Below are 19520 nucleotides of genomic sequence, written 5' to 3'. Positions count from 1 at the left end.
CCGGGCCGGGGCGGGCCGTGCCGGGCCGGGCCGTGCCGGGGCAGTGGGTACGTGCCGGGGCGGTCCGTGCCGTGCCGTACCGGGCCGGGCCGTGCCGGGCCGTGCCGGGCCGGGCCGTGCCGGGGCAGTGGGTACGTGCCGGGGCGCACGGCCCGGGCCGCCGCCGCGGGCGCGCAGGGTCGGGGGGGCCCGTGAGGCGCACGTGGCGCGCGCGGGGCGGGCCGCGGGCGGACACGCCCCGCTCCCGCCCCCGCGCCCCTCCGCCCTTATAGTGGCGGGGGCGGGGGTGGCCGCACTCGGCGGCGGCGGCGGCGGCACCGGCTCCATCCGCAGGTAGGGCGCGGGCAGCCCACGTGAAGCGGCGGGACGGGCGAGCGCGGGGAGGCCCCGGCTCTGGGAGCCCCACGCACGCCGGCGGCTCCGCGCTCCCCGGGGCCGCAGCTCCCGGCCCGGCTGTGAGGTCCTGGAGCCGGTGATGGTCCTGGACCGTTCTTGGGGTGGGCCCGTGGCCGGTCGCTCAGCCCACTGGCTAGTTGGTTCCACAGCGGCGTTTCTGGCTGTGTTGGAGCCGCCGCTCCGGTCTCCCCCGAGCTGAGGGGGGAGCCATGTTTTGTTCCCGCTCTGGTATGGCCGCGTGGTGTGGATCCCTCAGTGCCCTGCCCCGACCGCCCTCGTCCTTCTCGCACCGGCAGTCGCGCCCTGGGGTGGGGGTTTCCCCGGCCTTCTTCTCCCGGCGAACGGTGAGGATGGATGGTGGTGGTCCCGAAGTGGAGGTTCCCTGTCCTGGGGAGCTCCTCGTTTCCCCTGCCCGGCCCCTCAGGCCGCTCCCCCGGCGTGTTTGTGGGGCCGCGCGGGGGAATCTCCGCACCGTCTGAGGGCGCTCGATAAGCTCTGGGGCGCAGGGAGGAGATGATCACTGTTTGTGTTTGGCTCTTGATAAAGGCTGGGGAGGCCTGGAAGCTGCGTGGGAGCCGTGTCCTGGGAGTGGGTCTGCGGTATTGGGGTGCAGGGGGGTACTTCCCCCGTCCCCATGGGGAGCACTCGTGCCGCCCTCAGCATCTGGATGAGCACCGTATCGCTCACACCGGCCTTCAGGTGACTCCTCTTGGCAGGTGCTCAGAGCTGGACCTCGTGCATTTGAGGCTGCTCAGGTGGCTGAGTCACCCAAGTCCTTCAGCACCGTGACCCTCTGCTGGCTGTACAGGACAGACTGCGGAACCGTGCTCCGGCTCCTGGAAAGGTTCCTTTACCGCTCGTTTCTGCCTTGCTCAGGAAGAAGGTGATATTAAGGTCTCGATGGCCCCATGCGTGTTTGGGGCATGCATCCGCCTCTGGTGTGTGAATCGGTCAGCCGGCGAGGAGTTGCAATGACCAGCAGCAGGAAGCTGGGGCTGCTGGAACTCAGGGGTGGCTGGTGGTAGCTTACACTCGCTGGGAAGCAAGGAGCTGTCAGAACACTCAGAACCAGCACCTACCAGCTCTGGCCCTGGGGTCTGCTCTGGTTGAAGTCTGGTGGCCTCTGGCAGGTGTTTTCTGGCCCCAGGGTGAGGTGTTGGGTGGGCTTAGCAGGGCTGGACTCCAGACATGCTGCTGCAATGTTTCTCTAAGGGTGGGTGTTGCAGGTCGGGCAGGAGTCCTGCAGCTGAAGGGTGTACAAATGCATCATCAAAGTGAACAGTGCCAGAGGGTTTGAAAGTTGACTCAGGCAAAGGGGATGAGTGTGAACAGGAGGATCATAAAGAAATTGTGAATTGTATCTGTGGCTGGAGAGATGGGATTTGTGTCCTGAAACAGTAAATGGCTGGAGTGTTCACACCCTGCTCCTTAAATGTGGAGATTTTGTACAATGGTCACTTATGTTCTCCAACTTCAAGTTTTTTTCTGAGGAAAATGTTTTTTTTAGTTGCATCACAAGGAAGCAGGTATAATGATTCTGGTTTTGTGCCTTTCTTTGAGCCTTAAGTCTTTTTGTGGTGCATAGTCATCCCATTTTCATGCTAAGTGAGGTAATTTAGTGCTGTGGGATTCTCCTGGGTCTTTGCACTGAGGTTTCCTTGGCTGTGTCAGCAGTGCTGAGAAATGGGCCAGGGCAAGGAGCAGCTGGGCTGTGCTAGGTGTGAAGAAACTCTCCCAAGTTCCTGATAGAGCCTTTGTTAGGAAGGAGCTTCCTTGGTCTTAGATGAACCTCTGGGGTGAAGGATCTTCTAATTACAAACTAGTTCTGCTAGTGTATGGCAGATCTCTCTGTGGGGGTGCCTATGGCTGTCCTACCTCCTTGGGAAGGTGTGAAACATTGTTCCCTTTCAGGAGGTGTTACCTGGAAAAAGTGTGATTTCTCTTGGATCCTATTTGGCACAGTTGGCCTGATTTATCTGGCAGTTAAAGTGGAAAGGACCCTGGTGACTTTCATGCTGTCATTTTATATCTCCTTTATGAGGAGTTGAAAAGCTGCACATAGGCTTGGGAGGTGCATCTCATTAAGCCCTGTAGTGCAAATCTGCTGTTGCACTTTAATGGCTTTTCCCATTTCCTCCTCTGGAATTGGCCTATAACAGACTCTTAAGAAAAAGGGAGCTTCTCACTAGTGTTATCCGTATGACTCACTATGTCCTTAGAGCCGCTGCAGAGTAGTTCTGTAGCTAAGGAAAATCCATGTGGGGCTGTAGTTAATTACCGAAACCACAATCACTGGAGTGCTACTGGGCCCTTGGTGTGACCTCCTCTCCTGCTGCTATGCCAATGCTGCCTTGGTCCTGGCTTGAGGGCTGGGTTCTCAGTGTGAGTGTCCCACTTCCTTCCGTGTACTCCTGGGTCCTTGGCGTGACCTCCTCTCCCCTTGTGCTTTTGAGTCCTTAGGGGGCATGTCCCACCTCTGTCCTGGTGCTTACTCCTCTGTGGTTTGAGGGCTTGAAGGTAGCAATAATGGGGCAATGGCTGGGATCAAAATTCAGACTTCTGCTCTTAGGGAAGGAACAGCCAGTTCAGTTTGATGGTAGCCACTGTGACTTTGTGATTTTGCAGCCCCCTGCTTTGCTAAGACACCTGGAGCTGTCCCTGGCTGGCACTGCAGGTCTCTAATGCAAGAATGCCAATGCTATTCCTTACTACATTTTTCTCATTCTGAGGATTTCTGGGCGGGCACAGGGTGTCCTGGGAGCGTTCCTGAGCACTGCTGGTGTGGGGAGGATCGACTCTGTCTTGGCAGAGCACAACTTGTACTCAGGGTGTGACTGGGAAACCCTGTTCAGGGGCTTGCTGGTCCATGAGAATTCCTTTCCTTAAGGATGAGGGGACCCTAGGTGCTGTGCTGGGGACTGAAGCTGATTTGAGCCCAGACTACATGCAAGAATTGCTTGTTTCACATCGTATTCTTGTAACTGGTTTGCAAACCCCTCTGGCTGCAGGGTTTTAGGTTAGAGGGCTATAGAAGACCCATGACCACAGCCAGGTTCTGGTGTAGAAATAAGCCAGGCTTTCTCTCTTGGGCTTGTTGGTAGCTTGCTTAAGCTTGATTTCATGCTTTCTCACATCAGTACATGGTTGGTCCTTACTGAGAATTGCTGATACTAACAACCAGGCACAGCAGCCCCAGATGGGAGCTTCTGTGGTGGACACAAATAGCTGCTCTGCTCTCTGGTTGGTTGGCTTCCCTCAAAGCTGCCAACTAACTATCCCAACATCTCACTTTGCAGGGCAGCTTGCAGCCTTTCTTGCCCTGTGCTGGGGCTGTTTTGGGGACTGAGCGGCCGTGTCCATCATAGAGACCAATTGTGAGTGCCCAGGGAGAGGCCGTGGCTGTGCCCGGTGGGGTGAGCAGCATGATCTGTGCCTCTGCGGGTTGAGGCCTGTGCTGCCAGTGGGGGAGCTGGAGGAGGGCAGCTGCCAGTGCTGTGCCCCAATGGCGTCTGTCTGTCTGCGTGCCACTGTTGGCTCACCGGGCCGGCAGACCGGGGCATGTCTGGGAGTGTGTTGGCCATTTCTGGGGGGAAGAGGCACTGAGTGGGCTGGGCTGCTTCTGGCCAAAACCTTGAGCTTGCCTGTGCGGGCTGCTGGCCTTGAGTGAGCCCTGCCTGTGCTGCTGACCTTGGCTCACCCTGGCAGCAAAGGCTGGGGCTGAGCAGGGCCTCAATTGACTATTGTCCTGATGCAGAGCCCTTGGAAATGCTGGGGAGTCACGTAGGCTGTATGCTGCCAGGTTAAGCCCTGGCTGTGGGTGCCCGCTGGAATTGGAGCTCTGTGCATAATGCTCTAAACCTGCTTGAAACTGGTGAAAGTGGTGTCTCAACTCCTGACAATCCCTATTTTATCTCACTTCAGGCCAGAAAAAGGCCAAATTTGAAGCTATAAGAGTGTTATTGGCTGTGGCCAGCTAGTGATTACCAGCCCCTTCATTTCCCCAGCAAGAGATCTCAGTTTAGGTTCAGGGATCAGAAGGAGAGATGCTGGGGGCCTGCCAGCTCCCCATGTTGAGCAAATGTCCCATGGATGTTTATGGCCCTGTGCTGAGCACTGGAAGAGCTTCTTGTGGTGAACTGGGCTTGGGAGGGGGGTGTATGTGGCTAATTCTTTGGGCTGGGCTGATGGGAACGAGCTCCTGGGGAACAGCATCCCTCTTTCTGCTGGGGGCTTGAGGGAAGGGCTGTCTCAGGGAGTGCAATCTCTGCTGCTAGCAAGGGGCAGCTTTGTGCCCATCCTGCCTGGCCTAGGTGTTTCACTGGTGGCATTCCCAGACCAAAGGCTGGGTCCAGCTTACAAGGGCATAAGGCACCCAAATGGCTGTTGGATAACTGGGACATCCCTGAACATCTTTTTGCTGTGGAGATCCTTCTCTGGACAATGGTATGTCCATCTTAGAAGCTGGGGGAGCACAGGAGGAACAAAAAGCAGGAAGCAAAGACAGCAGGGCTGGGATGAGCCACTTTGGATTTCATACCTGCTAAGATGCCAGATTAACCTCTGCTGGCAGCAGCACAAACTTGTGCAGCAGCACTAGGGTGATGGTGGCTTGTGGGGGAAAGATATGAGTCTCTCAGCTTGTCCTGCTCTATGGAGCAAGAGTTGAGGCTCCCTGCCTGCCCTGCTCCAGTTCCCAGGCACTTTGAGAGCCCTGCTCCAGGGGAAAGGCTTTGTGAGTTCAAAGGGCAGCAGATGCCACTAAGTGTGGGGAAGCCTTGAGCTGGAGGGATGTGTGAGTAGAGGCAGAGGTGTGTTGTGCCTGGGCAGGGCCTCTGCTTGGATGGGGGAATGTCCCTCTTCCTCTGACCCCAAAAAGGAGCAATGTGAACCACTTCAATAAAAGCTTTGCCACAGAAATACTTTGGGGCATTTGCAGTGTTGTATAAATGTGAGCCTCTGTCTTTCTGTGCTGGAGTTCTGCCAGTCTGAGCTTTCAAAAGTGCAGCAATTTACTGCATTATGTAACTAAAAGTCTTGAAATCCTACTGTTCCAGGCCCCTTTGGAGAAAGGATAACTGCTTGTGTTTGGGATCTAGGAGATGGCAGGGCTTTAGTCTCCTGAGGGATCTGTTTTGAGGTGATGCCATCCTCATTGTCTCAATTCCTGCTTTCACTATTGCTGTGCAGGGGAGGGTGGCTGTAGGCTACCCATTCCTGCAGATTAGTCAGGACTTTTATAGGGAGCAGTTGTGATACTCACAGTCATTACGTGGTTTCATCAGTCTTAATTACTGCAAATATGGTTATTTTATTTCCTAATAGGGAAAACTGTAGCTGGCTGCCTGGCAGCTGTGAATTTGATTTCTAATGATGTCTTACATGTTGCAGCTCTGCTGAAAATGTCATAACTATGTGTTCTGGTTGTTCTTGGATTTTTTTATTTCCCTTTTTGCAAAAGGGAGGGAATCTTTCAGGTTGGGCTGGCTGCCTTACATGTGCTTTATTTTTTTTCCTCACTTGTTTGAAGCTACTTCTGTGTGGGGTCAAGGAGTAAATCATCAAGAAGCCTAATGCAGTTGAAATATGATCTTTCTAAAACTGGTCTTAATACGGATTTTCAGTGAGTCAGGGAAGAGTGTTGTGGCATGCAAAACTCCTTGTGTAAACTCTCTGGCGTCAGACCTTGGGAATCTTTGGTCTCAAAACCTTGTTCAGCTCAAGATTTTTCATTGTGCCTCAGCAATGCAAGAGAGGTCATGTCTAATCTGCCAGAAGCCTTTTATTTTACAGAGAGATGCCACCTCAGCACCCACAGGAGGAGAAATGCTGCTTGTAGGGAAGAAAAAATAAATTAACCAAGCCACAGTCGTTTTAGAGCAGTTGAGCTCCTTGGGAGCAGTGAAAGAATTAAACCAGTGTATATGTCTCAGGTACAAAAGGAAAAAATCCCCAGCACCTCATCAAAACCTCCTCAGCCTTTGCCTTGGATAGCTTTTATTGCCTGTAGTTTTAATTAGTGCTCACAAGTTGATTATATTCCTTGCTGGGAACTTTTATAGCCAACACCTGGTAGTTTCAGCTTTCAAAAATATTTTGGATGAATCAGTGTGGTTGGATGATGCTTTAGGGTTCACTGAAGGCTGTGAAAGCTCAGTGTGACTCAAAGCCAGAGGTGGCAGAAGCTCCAGTGTGCAGCTTGTGTGCAGAGGGCATGTTCAGCAATTCCCAGTGTTCATGGTGGGTGGGTGGACTGCTCTGTGTTCCAAGAGACCAGACTGCATTGGGAGTCTCCATGGAGTCTGGCCGTTCCCTCAGTGGCTGGTCCCATGTGGGTGCCCACAGGTGAGTGTTGGCCCAGGGATCTGCCTGCAGCCAGACACCAGAGATATGGGCTCATCCTCTTGAGTCCCAGAGAGGAAATCGGAAGAAATGGGCTCTGGCTCCTGGGCATAGTTCAGCTGTGGACGTGCCAAGGGCAACGTCTTGTCAATGATTCCTTTGTTGGAGTGGTGGGTGGCTTGGAGCTGCTCATGGTGGTCATGTGTTGCACTGGCCAGGATGCAGGAAAATACCCTGCCAGTGGAAAAATCATTGTCTGGGCCACACTAGACTAGTCTTAGAATCCGACCTCCTGTGCTTTTCTTCCTCTCACCCTGTGTGGGTCTGGGTCAGCACTGCCGCCAGGTGTCAGGTGGCTCTGGCAAACCTGGTGCTGTATCAGATAACTGCTGCCAGTACCTCCCGTGCCAGGTAGGAAGGAGCAGGATCTCCCCATGACTCTGGATCACCAGCTGTGCTTCGACCAGGACAGCGGGATCTTAGCATTGGATGTGCACCAAGTGACACAGAGTGAGCGAAAAGGCAGGAGCCTGTAGTCCTGTAGTGTGTACTATAGGGATGTGCCAGGTAGATACTGACATGTCAGCAGCCGTGGATGAGATGGTAATCACTGTGAGCTGGGGTGGATACAGGCTATAAATAGGAGCCAGCATCACACTGCTTTGAAGTTGTCACTCTGCCTGGTATTACCTCAGGAGCTCTGGAAAAGACTCTCCTGGCTCAAAGGTGGCTTTTTCCTCGAGTGCAAACCTGAGCAGCAGAGATCTGCGGAGTGAGGGGTGAGCTCTGGTGAAGGAGCCTAACCTTTGGTTGGTGGTGCTTAATATGGGTGAGTGATGTGGGGATATTTCTGGCTTTAAGGCTGGAGAGGGCTACAGTCCATCAGAAAGTGCCTTCTGAAATCCCTGGGGGTACACAGGAGTTTTGGGGCTGGTAATGATATCTGTTGCTTTGCATGTTATAACCCTTGTTTGTGAGCAGCTGCCCTTGCTACAGTTCCTTGCTGTGGTGCTTTGTGCTGCTCTCAGCTGCCTGGACCAGCCTTCATTTGGAATAGCAGTGGCTCTGGAGTGTGATCTAGTTCTGCTGCTGTGTGGGCCCATGCGTGAACAGCCTGATCTTGATGGCCTCTGCATTGCTCTCAATGAGCCTTTCCAAGGGAATTCCACACTTCAGCAAACCTGAATGACATTTTCCTGTTTATTCGGTTTTCTAGTCACTTCTAGTTTTGAACTTTTTAGGTGAATTGTTTTTATACTTGGGTGCTTTGTGAAACCTGCCGTAGCCCTTTTGACCCAGGAGGAGGGTTTGGATGCAGTTGGGTCTGGAGGTCAAACTGCAGGGGAACCAGGCTCTGCTGGGACTGCTCTGGGTGGATCCACCTCCCCCTTCTCTGGTGGCATATGGAAGCCTTCCTTGGTCACCACTCAGGCTAAGTTTAGCCATAGCCCCTGACCTTTGGGGATTGTGGGTGTGCTGTGACACCCAACTGCCCTTTTTCAGCAGAAATAGGAGTGTCCTGTTCAGGTCATGCATGAGGACTTATGTCCCCTCAGTGTGTCTGCATTTAATAACCTTGGTGTGCAGCTCCTGCTCTAGGCGGTGTGGGGCTTGCTGGGGTTGCACTCCTGCAGATGCTGTGGGAGCTCTGCCTGTGCAGATGAGTCCTGGCTGCTGTCACAGACACTGCCTGCCCTTTCCAGCTTAGGTCAGGGTGTCACGTCTTAAATTCATCACTTATAAATGTGTGCTGACTGGGCTCTTAAAGGCCAGCTGCAATCTGAGCATGTGCTTTGGAGTGGCCCACTGTGCTGTTGATCCTGGGGTGCTCTTACCTCACGGATAAACTTTCCTCATGGCGGTGGGGGCACTGGTGCAGTGCCAGCTTTGCAAACAGAGCTTGAGCCGTGCAGTTGTTTGCCAGAAGCAGAGATTCTGCTTTCAGCTGAGGCACTGCTTTGTCCTTTACAGATCTTTGATCCCCAGCGGAATCATCACTGACTTGATTCAAGATGCCACCGGCCATCGGAGGCCCCGTAGGATACACTCCGCCTGAAGGAGGATGGGGATGGGCAGTGGTCGTCGGAGCCTTCATTTCCATTGGTTTTTCCTATGCCTTCCCCAAATCTATCACAGTGTTCTTCAAAGAGATTGAGGTCATCTTCAATGCCTCCAGTAGCAAAGTCTCCTGGATCTCCTCCATCATGCTGGCTGTTATGTATGCAGGAGGTAAGTGGGGTGGAGGCAGTGGTACTTGTGCTCCCGCATCACAGCACAAGATACTGCTCTTTTGCTGGGGCTGGTGATTCCCACCTGGCTGTGGTGAAAACAACCAAAATTCTACTAACACTTTGAATTCTCTCCTGTCTGAGAGCAAAACCTCCCTTAATGAATTTTCTTAAAGGAGGTTGCTCAGAAAGTTCCATTTAATGCCCAGAATGTAAAAACCAGGTTAATCTGTCCTCTTCTGCAAAGCTGTAAAATCTTTCCGGGGAATTATGACTTGTGTAATTCTGCCCTTGTCCTTATTACAGTGGGTTGCAGATGCTGTGTGTACTCCCAGCATCCTCCTGAAGGCCAGGGAGCTGCTGTGCTACATGTGGCAGCCCTCCTCTTAGGGGCACTTTCAGATAAGACATTGGGTTTTTCTTCTCAATTCAGGGAATAGTGGGTATATGTAGGGATCTGTCCCCAGTTTCTCGTCAGCTCAGTTGTGCTTGGAGTGTGCTGAAGCCTTGTGCCATGTGTTACTGCTTGCTGCTGCCAAGCAGTGCTGTAGGCAGCTTGTGCTGTTTGAGGATGGTAGTGTGCACTGGAAGTAGGGAGACAAGAGCAGAATAAGGCAAACCCACCTAAACTAAACCCCTCCCTCCCCTGTCCTTCAGAAGCTGCCTTTTGAAAGCTTTTAACTTTCAAGCTGAGTACTTTATGTTTTTAATGGGTGAGGAGCATGCAGAGTGTTCCTGATCTCAGACCCTGGAGTCTTGTATGTGCCTGCAAACACAGTGTTGTGCTGGGCTGAAAGAAACACTGTGAGCTTGCTGTTGTGACCACTTCAGAGGCAAATGGGAGCTTGTCCCTGCTGCCAGTCCCCAGCTGGCGAGTTGCCTGCAGCCTTGTCGGATTTGTGCATCCAAAGGAGCTGATGTCAGCTCCCGGCTGAGCACGAGGCTTTTCCTTTGCAGGGAACAGGCTCTGCTTTGTCCTCGCTCAGCTAGTGAAGCGACCAGCACATTTCCCTGCTCCAATGTTGTAACAAGCTTGTAAACTGTGTAGCTGCCTTAATGAGACCCAATCTAGGACATTCCTCCTCTTGCAATAGCTCTGAGCTGATTCTTCTGGAGGCCCTGTCTGGAGCTGCCTGGCAGCAGGGGTAAGAACTCCCTCCTCCACTACTGGAGTAGTGGTTGTCCCCATGTCCCCCTCCCTCCCTGGTGATACTGTCTCTCCTGCTTTCATTAAACTGTTGCCATTAAATTCCAGCAGCACAGGAATCTCTACTGGCCCATTCATTCCTGCCTGAAACCAGACCCTTTACAGAGTCTGAATTGCACTGGAGCAGTCGTAGTGTGTATCCCATTTTCCCTGTCTTCTAGGACACCTGCTTGCTTGGAGGCTGAAAAGTAGTTCATCCTCTGGAGTAGCAGAATCTCACAGAGCAGGGGCAGCTTCTGTCCTGGATGGGGCTAGGTGTGAGGAAGTAGCACATTTCCCTTCAGCTAACCTGTGCAGTTACCATCGGGATGCATGGATGTCATGGTGTCAAATGTTCCTTTGTCAGTCCCATGTTATGGCTGGATTGCATTACTTACATGTTTTTGGCAACTTGAGCAATCAAGTTAGATCAGGTAATGCTTAGTCAAAAATGCTTCCAGTGAATCTAGAAAATAGGTATGGGTGTGAATTATTTTCCTTTAAAAAAAGGAGGGGGGGAATGGACAAAATTGCCCCTAGCACTGTCCAGCTGTGTGGCTTCCTGCCGATTGCCCTTTGGAGCCTGCTATTTCCAGGTGGACTTCCTGGAAGAAAAGCTTTGGCTGCCTTTAGACTCTTCAGGGGCATCACATTTGCTGAGTTTAAGGTCCAGGTTTTGCAAAGTGCTGAGTACTCTGTGGGACTTGAGATGTGGCAGCTTCCAGGTGCTGCTGCCTCTCACAGGACCAGAGCCATGGCCCATCCCTGGTGGCATTGTGTTGGAGCTCTGGTAGCAGAGAGCAGAATGCTGTGGGGCTGGGAGCAGCCTCTGCAGCACCAAGGCTTCTGTAACCTGCTCCAGGCTTTGTTTAAACTGGGCAAAAAGGTCAAGTACCATCTGAGGACCCATGAATAACATGTTGACAGCCTCTCTGTCTGTTAATGGCAAAGCAAGGTCTGTTAATATTCAATGGATGTTCATTCAGTGTATTTAAATACATTTTAGTGTCTGTAGAGCATGCTTGGCAGTCTCTAATCACTGTTTGCTTTGGATTAAAGCTCCTGATACTGAAGCACTTAAAAGGGCAATTGGGCCCTGTCTTCATTAGAGGTAGCAGTGAAAACAGGAGCACCCCTTCTCCTGGGGCAGTGCTGCTTCTCCCCAAGCCCTGGGGAGTTTCATCTGCACCAAGAGAAGGTGTTTCCTCACAGCTTCATCAGCCTGATCAGAAACCTCTGGCAGGAGATGTGCAGTTGCTTTGTGGCTGAGACCCCAGCCCAAGGCAGGTGGGTGGCCACAAGTAGGGCAGAGCCCACAGCACAACATGAGGCAGGTAGCTTCAGCCTGCCCCAGAACCCTGTCTCTGGGGGCAGCTGGTGGCTGGGCAGCTCCTATTTCAGCCCACAGAAGGCAACCTGCTCAGAGAAGTCAAAGCTTTCTGTGCTTCAACAATCTCTTATGGTTGGTTTAGATTAGATATTTAGGAAGAAATTCTTCTGTGAGGGTGAATAGGCCCTGGCACAGAGAAGCTTAGAAAAGCTGTGTCTGCCCCATCCCTGGAAATGTTCAAGACTGCTTTGGATGGGGCTTGCAGCAACCTGATCAAGTAGAACGTGTCCCTGCCCATGGCAAGGAGCTGGAACAAGATGATCTTCCAACCCAAGATCCCTTACAACCCAAATCATTTTGTGATTCTCTTATCTCTGTGTGCCTCTGAACCTCCTGTCCTTTCCCCTTACTCCAGTTCCCTCACTGGGAGAAGCAGCACTGTGTGAAAGCTGGAATCCTCTGGCAGTAAAGTTGCAGTGTGTGTGTTTGGTCTCTCATGCAAAGATACCTCCTCTCTGGTTGCATCTCTCTGTTTGCTCAGGTCCCATCAGCAGCATCCTGGTGAACAAGTATGGCAGCCGGCCCATCATGATCGCAGGCGGCTGCCTCTCCGGCTGTGGGCTGATTGCAGCCTCCTTCTGCAACACTGTGGAGGAGCTCTACTTCTGTGTTGGGGTCATAGGGGGTAAGTGATAGCTCTGCCCTGGTGGGGCACTGAAAGGAGCAACTTCAGCCTGGTGATTAGTAGTTGATGTCTGAATTTGCATAAATTCTGGTTCTTGTTGTTGCCTAGGTGTCTCTTTAGCTGGCAGCAGGGGCTGACTCCTGCTCATGCCAGTGGGAAAGTGGGTGGGTCAGCTGTTGAAATGGACTGTCTGGGGCACTAGTGGAATCACCATGCCTGGAAGTGTTCCAAAAAGCGTGTGGATGTCACACTTGGGGACATGGCAGTGCTGGGGCGATGGTTGGACTCCATGGTCTTAGCTTTTCCAACCTAAATGATTCCATTATTCTAAGTTGGAAATTGAGCTGTGAACTCCCCAGAACTGGAACCCCACTTGTCCTGCCAGCTGTTCTGCCAGTGCTGCTGGAGGCATCCAAGCCTTGAGCCCTTATCTCTCTCCTACAGGCCTTGGACTTGCCTTCAACTTGAACCCTGCATTAACCATGATTGGCAAGTACTTCTTTAAGAAGCGTCCACTGGCCAATGGGCTGGCAATGGCAGGCAGTCCTGTCTTCCTCTCTACCCTGGCACCCGTCAACCAGCTCTTCTTTGGCATATTTGGCTGGCGTGGCAGCTTCCTCATCCTGGGTGGTCTCCTGCTGAACTGCTGTGTGGCTGGATCCCTGATGCGGCCCATAGGTCCCAAGCCGGATCAGCAGAAGAAAGAGGCCAATAAGGAAGTGCAGCAGGAGGCTGGGAAAGCAGGGAAAAAGGATGATGGTGACACCAGCACGGATCTCATTGATGGAAAGGCTAAGAAGGAGAAGAGCTCATTCTTCCAGACAATCAACAAATTCTTGGACCTGTCTCTATTCACACACAGGGGCTTCCTGCTCTATCTGTCAGGCAATGTAATCATGTTCTTTGGGTTGTTCGCTCCCTTGGTCTTCCTCAGCAATTATGCAAAGAGCAAGAAGATTGCTAGTGACTCTGCAGCCTTCCTGCTCTCCATACTGGCCATTGTGGACATGGTGGCCAGACCTTCCATGGGACTGGTGGCAAACACAAAGTGGGTCAGACCCCGCATCCAGTATTTCTTTGCCATCTCTATTATTTACAATGGGGTTTGCCACCTCTTGGTCCCCATGTCCACCAGCTATGCTGGCTTTTGCATTTATGCTGGCTTCTTTGGCTTTGCTTTTGGCTGGCTGAGCTCGATCCTGTTTGAGACCCTGATGGACCTGGTGGGAGCTCAGCGGTTCTCCAGTGCTGTTGGCCTGGTGACCATCGTGGAGTGCTGCCCTGTTCTTCTGGGACCCCCTATGCTAGGTAGGGTGTGCTGTGCCTGGAGAGCTCACTTGAGGATATGGTTTTAATGGGGGGGTGCTGGGTTGGTGATCGAACTTCATGATCTTAATGGTCTTTCCCAAGTCTTAATGATTCTATGATTCTTTGACTCTGGCTGTCCTGTCTGGACTTGCTGTGAGTGGTGGTGGGTTCCCTTGAGCCATAGGGCAGTGGTCAGGAGACCACCCCAGCATGTGAGGAATGGCCAAGGAAGTGGGATCTAAACCCCTGGCACAGGGTGGGGGAGTAGGGAATAAAGGAATGTGGGACAGGTCCGTGTCTGAATGTTGGGGTGATGGGCTTGGGTTGCTCTTGGGAACATCTCCGTGACTTTAAGCTGCTCTGGGAGCTTCTTGCTAAACTGTACCCTCTCGTCTTTTAGGGAAACTCCATGACATTTATGGTGACTACAAGTACACCTACTGGGCCTGTGGGGTTGTCCTGATCATCTCTGGGATCTACCTCTTCATTGGGATGGGCATCAACTATCGCCTGGTGGCCAAGGAGGAGAAGGCAAGGAAGGATGAAGAGACCAACATTGATGAGGCTGAGAAGCAGAAAGGGGCAAAAAATGATGTGGCCCCCTCATCTCAGAAGAATGTGGAGGATGGTGTCAAAGAGGAGGAGAGCCGCATGTGAGGGACCGGTCTTAATCCCGGAGTGTGGGGGAAGCGCTGCTGCCCTGGTGTGATGGCCAGGGCAGAGCTCTGCTGGCGCTGGGGGCTGTAAGAAGTGTTTAAACCGGGTGTTCATTTTTAAACAGGCTCTGAATTGTCTTTCCATCTGTGTTAAACGAAGGTCACAGGACTACACATGCAGTATCCTCATGTCTCCAGGGGCAGGGGGGCTTTTATAGTCTGGCTTTTTAACAGTAACATGAATGTACTAATATGTGCCTTACAGTCTCTGTATCTAGCTGAATCTGAATGAGCCTTAACTCTAAACTGTGCTTTAGCTCTGTATTCTGCTTGGGGGGTGGGGGGTGTGTGTGCTTTGGGGAGTTTTGTTGTTAAAAAGCCATAAAAAGCAGGATACTGGATTTGTTGAAGCACAATGGGCTTCAGGGCCGGCCCTGGATGAATACTGCTTCACACGCTTCTTACTGCTGGTCCTCTGCAGGGGAGATGCAGGCATGGGGCAAGGTGCTCCTTAACCCTCATGCCCAGTGCCTCCTGGCTCTTTAGTTGGTCTTTAGGTATGTTTTAAAAACACTTTAGCTACTCTAGTTCTTTAAAATCCCTGTTTTTGTAGCTGTTCCCTCATGGGATATTAAAGTCAAAGAAAGATGCCTGCGGTTCTTGTTGGGCAACATCACCCACTCCAGGGCTGTGGCAGCCCTGCTTGCCCAAGCCTTCCTGGGGGAGTGTTGGGGTCCCCCCTGCCTCCCCACTCTGCCTCAATAGTGCCTCTTATCAGCCCAGTGCTGGGTGATGTGAAATGGGCTCAGGTTGTGGTGCTGGCATTCATGCTGCTTTAGCTGTGCTGCCCCATCCTGCCTGTGTGGTGGGCTTCCACCAGAGCATCCCATCCAGCCAGGTGTTTTGGGTGCCTGACCTTGGGCAGAGTGCTGAGGTGGGTGGGGATGGTACATCCCTGAGACTTTTTCTGCTTTTGCTCTTTTACCTTTTAGAGAAACCTCTTTTACTTGCTTCTGTTCAACTGAGATCTTAAGGCAGTGGATGCTGAACCTCTCACATCTAGGACACATTAAGGGGGAGGAAAGAATTTGTATGTATTTATTTTTTATTTTTTAGTGTTGGAAAATATCTCAACGTACATGGAGCAAGTTAACGGCTCTCAAGTTCTAGTAAATGTTGATCAGAATTCATGTTAAGAGGCTTGAGTTTTTTCAAATAAACTTGTTTTTTTACAATTTACCCATCAAATATTGAACCTTTTTCTTAGAAGTGAGATTTCTATGTGCCAGATCACATAGATTTAGGGTCAATTTTGAGGATAGAGTGAGAGGGGCTGTGGCGGGGCCTGGCTCTCCACTTGCTGCACCAGCACCCTGTGGAAGCTGGACACATACTGAGAGGGTGAGATGCCCCTTTTCAGCTGGAAGAGGAGGCTTTGGTTGGCAGTTAGGATGGCAACAGTGTAGTGTCCTCATGTGCTCTGACTTTAGAAACCTGTAAGAAGCCTTGAGAGCTTCCTTGATTGTGTGTGGGAAGGACACGCACTTAAAAGTGTGAGTGATATGCAGATGCTCTTGCTGTCTGCTTCCTTCTGAGCTGAGTGGGGCCACATCTATATGGGGCTGAAACTAAATGAGGGTTTAAATGAAGGTGGTCTTGAGGGAATTGTTCTGGGGTCTCTGAACCTGTGGCAGGTTCAAGACCTGCATTGCAGCTGCTTTTCTTGCTCTCCCTTGTCTGCAAGGCCCCTTTTCCCTTTTTTGGGTCTAAATACCTCTGTAAAGCAGCCTGGATTGTTGGGGTTTTTGTTTTTTTAAGACTAGATTCTAAAGCCAGGGGAATATTTTGCAAAAGTGGATGTTGTGCAGTTACTGAGCTGAGATACTGTAAAGCCAGTAATTGTACTTTTATAGCTGGGGTGTCTGCTGAACCACAGGGATGGACTCACATCACAATGACCAACCCCTGGGAAACTTTCCCTGTTATCCAAGTTTTGGAGCTACAGACAAGGTCCCCTCTGTGTGTGGGATGGTCTCTGGTGGGACTCAGGGCTGCAGGAGGGCCTGGGCTCTTCTGCTGTGCCAAGCATTGGTGATGCCTGTTGAGCATCTGTCCTGTGTAATGCAATATGTGTTCAGCCCTTCTCTGCTGCTCCCTACCTCTTGTGGTCGTTGGGGGTCCTGTCTGGACTGTGTCCACAGCTGACATGGGTGTTCCTGTAGCCACAGCCACTGGGAGAGGCTCACACAGCTAAGGCAGGAAGCCAACTTGCTTCTAAGGAAAAAAGTGTTTGAATAATTTCCTGCTACTTAGATATGGCTGACTGGGAACTCTTCAGTAGTAAATCCTGGTGGTTCTCTACTGGTGACCTCTATGCCCCATCTGGAGCTGGGTGTCAGCCCTGTCCTTGTTCCAGGAACTCCTGTGGGATTAGTTCCTCTGATACAATGCTGTGGAAATGCAGGTGAGAGAGGAAGGTGTCTGTTGGACTGGGAGGAGAACTTACTCCTGCCCTTCGTTAGGCTGAAAGCTAGTAAGTGCCCTGGGGTGGAGCACACTCCTTGCTATGGCAGGTGTGGCACCCTTTCAGGGCACAGGCTCTGTCCTGGGCCAGCCTCTCCCACCAGGCAGGGGCTGTCCCAGCCTGAGCTATATTTAGTCACGTTATTTCTGCAAGCAAAGTTATCTGCACTGCTGGGAAGTACATGACCTGGGCTCCCAGAGCCTCTCAGTGTTACATACCTGTATGTAAAACAGGAGCTAAAATTAGGCACAGGGCTCACAAAAGCAGATGAGAGCCCTGGCTTTACCCATGGTGATGTGTGAGTGGGCAGTGGATGCTCAAACCAGCCAGGGATGCCCTGCAGGCTGAACCCATTACACTGCCTAATTGGAGGAGATGGAGATCTGCTGGATGTGGTCCCTTTGCAAAGGACCACAGTAGGTTAATGGGGACATGTGCTTCCTTTCTCCCCAGGCCAGGAGCTGTGAGTAGTGGCAGTATTGCTGTCAGATTCCTGCCGTTCTTCCGCTGGTTTCCTCTATGCACCTGGCCACGTTGCCTTCCTTCCTCCAGGGATAGCAAAATAAAATTCTCTTCATAGCGAGCAGAATTGAGGAAATACTTGGGAGGTAATTCCTCTGGAATTTGTTTTCCCAAACATCTGAAGTTGCCAGCCAGGAATGCTCAGCAGCAGCTGGGGGGTTTGGGAGCTCCTAGAGGAGCAAGGTGTGCTCCAGCTGCTGGCTGGGAACTGCTGACTGCTGGTGGCAGCCAGGCCTGTTGATGGTGGGAGCTGGGATGAGGCAGATAGACCCCAGCTGTCCTCCCTCCTCTCCTTTCTTCCCTTAGGGAATGTGGGGACAGCTCACCAGTGAGCCTTCTGAATACAGCAGTTATGGGCTTGGGAAGCTGCTGCTGCCTCGGCTGTGGTGTTGGGCCATCCTCCACTGCCTCCCTGGGGGATGCCCAAATGGCTGCCTTGAGCCCATTTTCCCTGGTCTGTGGTGCCTGGGGTACTGTAAGAGGCCAGGCAGCCCTACAGCCCTTCACCCACAAACATTCCCAGCCTACCAAAACAGCCTAATCCTCCCGGCAACACAATCCCCCTCCTGGGGCGAGGGGAGCCTGGCTGCAGAGCTCATTCATGTGACAAGCATGAGGAGGGGATCTGGGTCCCTGCCTGCTCCTACTCTGCCCAGGGACTTTATTCAGTTCTTTTGGGAGATTTGGGTTATGCTGAGTGTGCATCTCTGTCCAAGCACTCTGGGCTGCTGCTCTGCAAACAAATGCTGCTGTTCCCAGCCGCTGCCAAGGTGGGGCCCAGCAGGGTGGGCAGCTGCTGGCAAAGGTCTGTCGGTCCTATGGCCAGTACTGCCTCTGGCTGTGGCTGTCTGCCCTGACTGTGCCAGGGGCAGAGAGAATTACAGAATCATAGAATGGTTTGGGTGGGTAGATACCTTAAAGCTCATCTCATTCCACTGCATGACATGGGCAGAGACTTTTTCCACTAGACCAGGTTGCTACAAGCCCCATCAGCCTGGCCTTGAACACTTCCAAGAAATGGCAGGGTGATCAGTGCCACTCATATTGCTGCTGCTAGCTGCCACCTTCCTGCTGCAGGTGAGTATATGGGGATGACCATGCAGTGACCATCCTGACTCCCACAAAGGCTTTGAGATGAGCCATGGCTGTGCAGACTCTTCATCGCTCAAAACAGCCTGCTTGCAGCTGAGGAGCAGGAGGAACCTGTAGGAGGAGCTCCTGGCCCGTGGGGAAGTCTTCCTCTTTCTCTTCCTCCACCTTGGGTTGCCTGTGGGACAGAGGTCTGTCCAGGTTTGTGCCCTGGCACAGATGAACACCCTTGTGCAATGAGCAGCCTGATTTAGCCCAGATGTTGGAGAGTCCTGTCCGTGGCCTGGCACGACATGGCACGGGGATAGATGTACAGGAATGGGCAGATGGAGAGGGCCACGGCTCAGCCTTTGCTGCCTGGGCTGGGCTCTGAGGAAAAACAACAGCCCCTTAACAGGAGAAAAGCTGAATTACAGGAGACAGAGAATCAATGGCTGCAGGATGATCATAAATTATTTCAGTGCACATTATATTCTGTTAATGAGAGCCCTTTGCTGTGTTAGGGTGGGGGGTTGAGCAATGCCCCACTATCATAGAGCCAGTCTGGGAGGGGGTGGTGAAGGATACCCCCCTGTCATGGAGCTATTCCAGAGGGGGTGAGGGATGCCCCAGTGCCACGTGGAGATGGGGCACAGCACATGCTCAGGGTCACTCTGTGGGGCACAGGCTATGTTCACTGCAAACACTGCCAAGGACAAACTCTGCTGCACTTTGCTCAGGCTTTTTCCCTGGGCGGACCCAGGACCTTTGCTCTGCTTCAGGCAGAGATTTTGGCATCCCTGTGTTCCTCAGGTGCAGCCTGAGCATGTCTATAAAATAATTTAGGAGCTCTCTTTCAAGTTTCTTCCTGCATAAAGGGAAAAAACAGTAAGATGGGGTGATTTAATAGCCACCAAATAAAAGGCGAAGCAAGACATTAGCTGGAAATGTCTGGTTCTCACTCAGCCAAACACCAAGAAATCATTATGTTCAGTTATGGCATATTGCCCTGGAATACCATCTTACTAACTATTTATAATTATTTCTGAATGCACATTATAATCTGCTGGACAGGGCAGTGGCAGTCACCACAGCTGGCGGCCGGGCACTGTTTTTCCTGGGAGTTAAAACTGCCTTGGTTTATAATCCAGCAGGATCAGATGTTCCTACTCTGCCAGAGCACCACCCTGGCAGTAATTGCTTTGGCTCCTTGTGATAACACTGGGGTGTTGGCTGCATACCCACAGCTTCCCAGAGGGTATGGTCAGGTGTCCCCCA

General features: G+C 52.1%; 1 protein-coding gene across 2 annotated transcripts; it reads left to right on the top strand.

Annotated features, from left to right (window-relative positions):
• Positions 1 to 273: 273 nt before the first annotated feature.
• Positions 274 to 15376, top strand: SLC16A1 (solute carrier family 16 member 1). Of its 2 annotated transcripts, none has more exons than XM_021539513.2 (5): positions 274 to 333; positions 8707 to 8964; positions 12021 to 12164; positions 12609 to 13472; positions 13873 to 15376. In XM_021539513.2, exons 2-5 carry the CDS (start codon positions 8748 to 8750, stop codon positions 14127 to 14129), a joined length of 1482 nt encoding a protein of 493 aa, XP_021395188.1. In that variant the 5' UTR covers positions 274 to 333; positions 8707 to 8747; the 3' UTR covers positions 14130 to 15376. The 2 variants fall into 2 exon arrangements, with proteins under 2 accessions (XP_021395188.1, XP_021395189.1); XM_021539514.3 differs by lacking the exon at positions 274 to 333 and adding an exon at positions 906 to 1151.
• Positions 15377 to 19520: the final 4144 nt, after the last annotated feature.

This window comes from Lonchura striata, chromosome 30 (genome assembly GCF_046129695.1).
Source record: "Lonchura striata isolate bLonStr1 chromosome 30, bLonStr1.mat, whole genome shotgun sequence".
NCBI classification, from domain to species: Eukaryota; Metazoa; Chordata; class Aves; order Passeriformes; family Estrildidae; genus Lonchura; species Lonchura striata.
This window is presented reverse-complemented; position numbering and strand designations above follow the sequence as displayed.

What these genes read in the sequence shown, in the direction of transcription:
- SLC16A1 (XM_021539513.2), top strand. Translation starts at nt 8,748, where the DNA reads ATGCCACCGGCCATCGGAGGCCCCGTAGGATACACTCCGCCTGAAGGA. An exon ending in GGCTGTTATGTATGCAGGAG is followed by an intron (nt 8,965 to 12,020) that starts GTAAGTGGGGTG and finishes CTGTTTGCTCAG; the next exon opens with GTCCCATCAGCAGCATCCTG. An exon ending in TCTGGGACCCCCTATGCTAG is followed by an intron (nt 13,473 to 13,872) that starts GTAGGGTGTGCT and finishes CTCGTCTTTTAG; the next exon opens with GGAAACTCCATGACATTTAT.